Source organism: Microtus ochrogaster, chromosome 6 (genome assembly GCF_000317375.1).
Source record: "Microtus ochrogaster isolate Prairie Vole_2 chromosome 6, MicOch1.0, whole genome shotgun sequence".
Lineage (NCBI taxonomy): Eukaryota > Metazoa > Chordata > Mammalia > Rodentia > Cricetidae > Microtus > Microtus ochrogaster.
Window position 1 is genome coordinate 443,994 of NC_022013.1, and position 6,736 is coordinate 450,729.

At 48.5% G+C, this 6,736-nt stretch overlaps 1 protein-coding gene across 1 annotated transcript; it reads right to left on the minus strand.

Annotated features, from left to right (window-relative positions):
• Positions 1-669: 669 nt before the first annotated feature.
• On the minus strand, positions 670-6,505 carry LOC113456205 (lactase-phlorizin hydrolase-like). The gene is made up of 5 exons (XM_026779844.1): positions 6,399-6,505; positions 3,729-3,863; positions 2,959-3,182; positions 1,719-1,952; positions 670-878 (listed from the first exon to the last, which is right to left on the minus strand). The coding sequence occupies exons 1-5, from the start codon at positions 6,503-6,505 to the stop codon at positions 670-672; spliced, it is 909 nt and encodes a 302-aa protein (XP_026635645.1).
• Between the last annotated feature and the right edge of the window lie 231 nt (positions 6,506-6,736).

The window sequence follows — 6,736 nt, forward strand, 5'->3', positions numbered from 1 at the left end:
TGAGTGCCTGGTTTCCAGGGAGGCCAGAAAAGGGTGTTGGATCCCCAAGACCTGGAGTTTCCCACAGTTATGAGCTGCCATGTGGGAACTGGGAATCAAACTCAGGTCCTCTAAAAGAACAGCCGGTGCTCTTAATTGCTGAACCATCTCTCTAACCACATAACAGTCTTTAAGTTAGCCAAACACTGGGGGTGAGGGGCTAGGAATTGAACCCAGATCTTTGAGTCTAATAAGCATGTATTTTTCCATCATGCTATCTGTGTACCTGACCCCTACTGCCTCCACCCCTGTTTGTTCTCACCCCCAAACAGGCCTTCACTGTGTGGTAGTGACTGGCCTCAAACTGGAGCCCCTCCTGCCTCTTGCCTCTGCCTCCTGAGTGCGAGGATTATAAACAGGCATGTAGTATCACAGACCTCCTTTTCACTTCTACTTTATAGTTCGGAGTCTCTGCATGCCCACAGGGGACCTTGCAGGCTTCTCAGAGTACAAAATTCCCATATTGAAGATGCTTTCATATCACTGAGAACTTAAAAAGTTTCAAGATGGAATCCATCTCCCACAATGCAGGAAGCATTGACAAGGACATGCATTGTGGCAGGAGTTGGTGCTAGCAGGCCTGTCTAAAGAACCCAGGCTTCTCTGCACAACTGAGGAGCTGGTAACTTGTCAGAAGGAGGACATTGGACTCAGGTCATGTTGACTTGGCTGTGTTTCCCGTTGCTTGGAGCGCTTGCAGTATTTGTACAATAGAAACACCAAGCTACAGACTCCAAGAAGCAGAAGAGCAAAGAGCACATACAATGCCGTCTGTGCTTCTGTGATGCCCAGCAGCAGCCCCAGGAAGGGCACTTCTGTCTTCACAGGGCTGGCAGCATCTAGGAGAGGACAGTGGGGATCAGGCTCTGGCACTGTTAGCTACCAGACTGTCACACCTCCGGAAAGGTCCTTCTGATTCTACAGTCCAGAGGCTGCATAGTACCCTCCTTTCAAACAAACACAGCAAAGCAAAGCTAATAGCTGTGCTGTCGGCATGGACACCTTTCACTATTTTGTTGTTTTTGTACATGTGCACACCATGAGGTTCATGTAGCAGCAGAGGACAGCCTTCAAGAGGACACTTTCCACTTTGTACTCCTAGTATAGAACTCACTCTAGAGAGCTTTCTCACTGTGCCCCTCCCCATTGGCACACATCCTTTTTTCCCCTGAGACTGGTGTCATGTAGCCCAGAAAGTCCTCAAACTAGCTAGGTAGCCATGGATGACCTTAAACTTCAAATTCTACTGCCTCTACCACTCAGATGCTCAGACTACAGGGCTATGCAACTGTATGCTGTTTGTGTGATACTGGGTAGTATCATAGCCATGTGTAATTTTTAGTTTCCCAGTAAGTACTGGCGGTACTGTTTATATAAGCCTTAAAAATCACCTAGAAATTGCCTGAAAGCCTCTGTCCTTCTCAAAAAAGGTGCAACAGTGACTTCAAGGTAAGACAGGAGGAATCTACCTCTGCTCATTCCCACAGCAGGGCCAAGACTCTAGGGTAAGACAGGCTAAGGAGAGACTTGCAGTAGCCAAAAGGTGCCTGGAGTGCATGCTAATGAATGGAGGGGACAGAAGGGCAGGAGAAGGCCAGGAACTAGAGGAAGGCAGGTGGAAAGAGCAGCTCCCTCTCACCCTTGACCACACAGTGTTGGTCCCTCCCAGCGCCACCTACCCTCTGGTTGCTGGAGACAAGGGTGAGGTCCTTGTGCAGGGTCAGGAAAGCCATTGCAGTGCACTATAGAGGCATAGATCTTGGCCAACGCCTTGGGGATCCTTGGCAGAGAAGGGTCCGAGCGGTTCACAAAGTGCACACCAAACCTCTCTGCAAAGCCTACGAACCATTCGAAGTTGTCCATCACACTCCATACCGTGTATCCTCGAAGGTCCACCTTATCCTGCACAGCGGCTAAAAAACATGCTGGGTGTGAACACTCACGTGAAGACACCTGTGTGCCAGGCCTCCTGAAGCTGGGCTCATAGATGTCCCCATTATTCTGATTTGTAGGGTTTGAGTTCCAACTCTGAACTCTTCCTGTGTGCTAGCAGGTTCTCTACAGTGGACATGAGGGACCACTGGTATCTTTCTAGAAAGGCTCAGTTCTGAATGGAACTAGGATAGCCTGAGCTAACCCCAGAGCTTTCTTCTGTAGCTCGGGGGATTGGTCTGAGTCAGGACCTTGAAATACCCATGAAGCAGGAGCGTTTAGAAGCAAAAGATCTGAGCTGTAGTAAGACCTCCTGTCTGTTCCCTTTACTGTAGGAGAGCCCGAGGTTTACAGATATGTCACACACATAGTTTGTAGCTATGTGTTCATATGAGTGCTGTGTGGTGCATGTAGAGGCCATTGGTGAGCCTCAGGAGCTGTGTCCACTTTGTTCTTTGAGACAAGTAGGCTAGGCTGCCAGCCAAAGAGACCCAAGGATCCTCCATTATCTCCCTCCCCAGTGCCGGGATTACAACCACCCACCACCATGCCCAGCTTTCCTCAGTGTCTGGGATTGAACCCAGGGCTCACAGTTGTACAGTGAGCACTTTCTCAACTGAGCTACCACCCCAGTCCTTCTTCTACCTTGCAATCAAAAGGCCCTAGAGCCACCAGACAACTCTTGCCTGCTCACAGAGGAAAGCAATGTGCAGAGATGCCAAACAGCAAGAAAGACTAAGGGTTGCAGAGGACTCAGGTCAGGAACTAACATAGGTCAGTTCAGGAAACTGGGTTTACTTGCTGTGTGTAGGTAAGTCTAGGAAGGAAAACACCTCTGATTCTAGCCTCAAACAAATGCTCAAACTCCTATGAGCAATGGGCCTTGTCATTAGTGTCCCCGAGGGACCAGACTGCCGTCCTGCAGACACCTATGTTCCCGCAAAGAAGGTGCTCACTGGGGCCAGGCAGTGAGGTGGAAGCTCTTACCTTTGAGGGCTTCATTGATGTAGCTGCGGAGGTAGTAGATCCTGTCGGTATCATTGAGTTCTGGGTCCCCTCGTCGGGACACCCCATTCTCTGTGACATAAATTGGAGGGTTGTTGTATTCTTCCTTCAGCCAGTTCAAGATCCTCCGGAAGCCAAAAGGGGTCACCTTCAGCCAGAAGGAGCCAGAGCCTGGCCAAGAGCTATCTGCAATAGTGGCAACACCCCTGCAAGTTCACAAGGTAAAGATGATATCTTGTTTATAAACCAAGAGGATGGCCTCGGTTGTGACATCTAATCTTCTGTGGGTTCTATTCATATAGGGTACCTCACACTAACATGAAAACTCCACATGTCCCCAGCTCCTGTCTGCTGTTGAAATGTACATGCTACCATCAGAGAGTGGGTCTCCATGTAGTTGCTGTGATCTGAACCCAGAACCTCTGGAAGAGCAGCCAGTGTTCTTAACCATTGAGCCATCTCCCAGCCTCACGCAAGGATATCTTATTCTGGTTTCTCAGTGTTTCCTCCATGCATTTATACTATTTATATAGCACAGATATAACAGTTTGGCCTTTGTATTGAAAAAGAAGCCAAGGACATGTGTTAGGGAAAGCAGCTGGGAGATGCAATGTCACATGGCTGTCACGTGCTGTAGCCATCAAGCAAACCCTGGTATCCAGACCACCAGGTATGTTCTGAGGACAGACAGACCTGAATCTACACTGGGCAAAGGGCACTTCCTGCCTCGGTTATCCTGTTGTTTGTCTTACTTGTCTCCATCATAGGATGAAAGGAAGGCAGGATAGTTGAGGTTGTAGGCCAGGACAGTGGTGTAGTGGTTGAACCCGAAAAAGTCAAAGGTGCCGTTGATCCTCTTCTTCTCACTCTCTGTAAATTCAGGGAGCCTGGGAAGAGGGAGCCATTAGGGAAGGATCAGGAGGAATCACACTTTGAGGAGAGACTGTCTGGACAGGGTAGGGGCACTCAGAACTCCAGACACGTGGTTATGACTAGAGCAGCTCCACAAAGGGAAGCTCTTCAGGTGATGCTCCTGCCTGCTGCTCCATCCCTTCTCCTCCCCAAAGAGCCACCTGCACACTGGTCTCACTGTCCTGGGTACGCTCCCTGCGGGCTGTCCCCCACCCCCGCCCCATTACCTTCAGACATTCTGAGTTTTATTATGTAAGAAAGGTTTGACAACCAAGCCTGCATCTGAGGTAATTTCTTTTAACTATTCCTTTATGCGCCCAATTTAGTCTTTGCCATTCGTGTCCTCCCAGCTCACACTTTGCTCCTCTCTTTTCCTGGGCTTGCTTCATTCAGCTGTCCTCTGCTGTCTGTCCTTACTAACGGGGAAGTTCTGAGAACTGAATGTTGGATTGTGGACTTTCGTGCCTGATCATTTCACTGAACTGTGTTCTCAAACCTTGCTTCTCTCTCTGGAGTCTGTAATGGCTCCTCAGCTGTGGCCTCAAGGCCATGTCCCTGTCCAGCTTCTATGTGGCCCTGCCCTGCAGCAGGCTCCTTTCAACTCTGCTGTATGTATTCTGCTTAGTCTTCCTCTGTCTGACTCGTAGCCCTAAGACACAGCAACTTCTGCTGCCCAGTTTCTTGTTCTGGGGCCCAGCCCTCCAATACCCTGCCTTGGCTCTGATATCCCCAGGTCGACCAACCTCCTGGTCTTTGGACTTTTCTTTGTACTGAGGAAACTGAGGACTAGAATCCCATGCCAGTTCATCTTCCCTGCTGGCCTGTCACCATCTGGAGGAGCCAGGCTCTGCCTATGGACCCTACCACTTAGTTCTGACCCAGGTGTGCAGTAGCTGCTGACAAAGCTGTGCGTAGGGTCCAGAATGCCCACTAGCAGACTGCTACATCAGACACAGTGGCACAGCCTTGCACATCAGGACCGCCCTACATAGGCCAGGTGCGTGCTACAAGGTAAGAACTACAATTTTTAATGTCCTCAAATGGGAGAGAAGGCAGACCTGGGGAGAAAGACTCAAAGGCTATTAGGAATGTCTGCTGAACTCCTATCATCCTTGCTGGCCACTTGAGCTGAAGTAGGGCTTTTGAGTCTTTCCCATAAAGCCAGGGACCATCTTTTTGTGCCTTTCCACATGCCACACCTCCAATCCCAACTGGGTGTTGGTTTCGAAGGCAGGCAGCCTTGTTCTGAACATTACTTTGGTGGTGCAGCACTCTGGCCCTGACCTTTATTACTCTTTTTAGTATTTTTTTAGATTTTATTTATTTATTATGTATACAATGTTCTGTCTGCATGATAAAAGAGGGCTCCAGATCTCATAATAGATGGTTGTGAGCCATCATGTGGTTACTGGGAATTGAACTCAGGACTTCTGGAAAAACATCCAGTGTTCTTAACTTCTGAGCCATCTCTCCAGCCCCCTCTCTTTAGTATTAAGAGCACCTTGGAAACCATAACTTCCAGTTACTACACCCAGGAAGAGAGCAAAGCAGGGAAGCAGGAATGCTCTGTTGTAAACCACTGCCATCTACTGGCCAAATGACAAAAAACACATGCCTGACAGTCCCCAAGCAACAGCTTTCTCTCAAGGTGATAAATAGCGCAGGGTGAACTGAGAAAATCGTTCTTGGAGAGATGCAAAGGGGTTGCTTAGGACCAGGTATGCTTGGGACAGTTTCTATGGCTACCCTGGAGAACAATAACAATAATGGCGACTATCTCATCAAGCACATTGCTGTGCCAGGATTGAGCTCAGTTTTCTTTTAATTAAAAAACTTCTTTCTCGGGCTGGAGAGATGGCTTAGGGGTTAAGAGCACTTGCTCTTCCAGAGGACCTGAGTTCAATTATGAAAAACCACATGGTGGCTCACAACCATCTAGAATGAGATCTGATAGCCTCTTCAGGTATGTAGGCATGCATGCAAACAGAATTCTGAATATATAATAAAACAAATTTTTTTAAAAAAAATTGTTTCTCCTACAAAATGTTTTGAATGTGTTCCCCTCATCCAACTCCACCCAGATCCTTCCCACCTCCCTGCTCAACCAAATTTATGTTTACTTCTCTCTCTTTCAAAGACAAAAAACAAAACAAAACAAACAAAAACCCCACTCGTAGATCAGAGGCTCACTACTCTCATCAGAAAAGTATCTTATGCAGGAGATGGGATATAATGGAAAGCCACAACTGGAAAAAGCACAGAGTGGGAGACTCTGTGCTAAATGGGTGCTTCCTCAAACCCACCCTCCCTCCCCTTGAGAACTATGTGCAGAAGAGGAGATGCAGAAGATTGTAAGAGTCAGAGGTGATAGGTGACCCTAAGTGTCTTTCTGAGTTTTACAGATGCTATCACATGCCATCTTCATAGCAAGAACGCAAGTTCTAAGCACAGTGCCCTTCCTGGCACTGACACTCACACCGCTCACTCACCGCTGAGGATACAGCACTGACCTCGATTTGCTGAGGCCCGCCGCCAGGCTCCTTTCAAGGATCCGTGTCTTCATCACCTCCGGGTAATCTCCGTTTTTGAAGATGGGGTGTGCAAACCAGCCTCCCATGAACTGTGTGGGGGTAAATCACTGTTGAAACTGACATGGGAGGGAGGCATCTCACCTCTCCCGGGCACCAGCAGGCTAGGGGAGGCTGTACCATCGGGGTCACTCTCTCCCTCCTGTCATGGGTCTTCACTGAACATGACTGTTTCCTGCTGGCATCTGCTTACTATACTATAGACTTCCAGGGGCTGTATAAGCACATCCTTGTTCTGAAATTAGAAATGAGGGGCACTC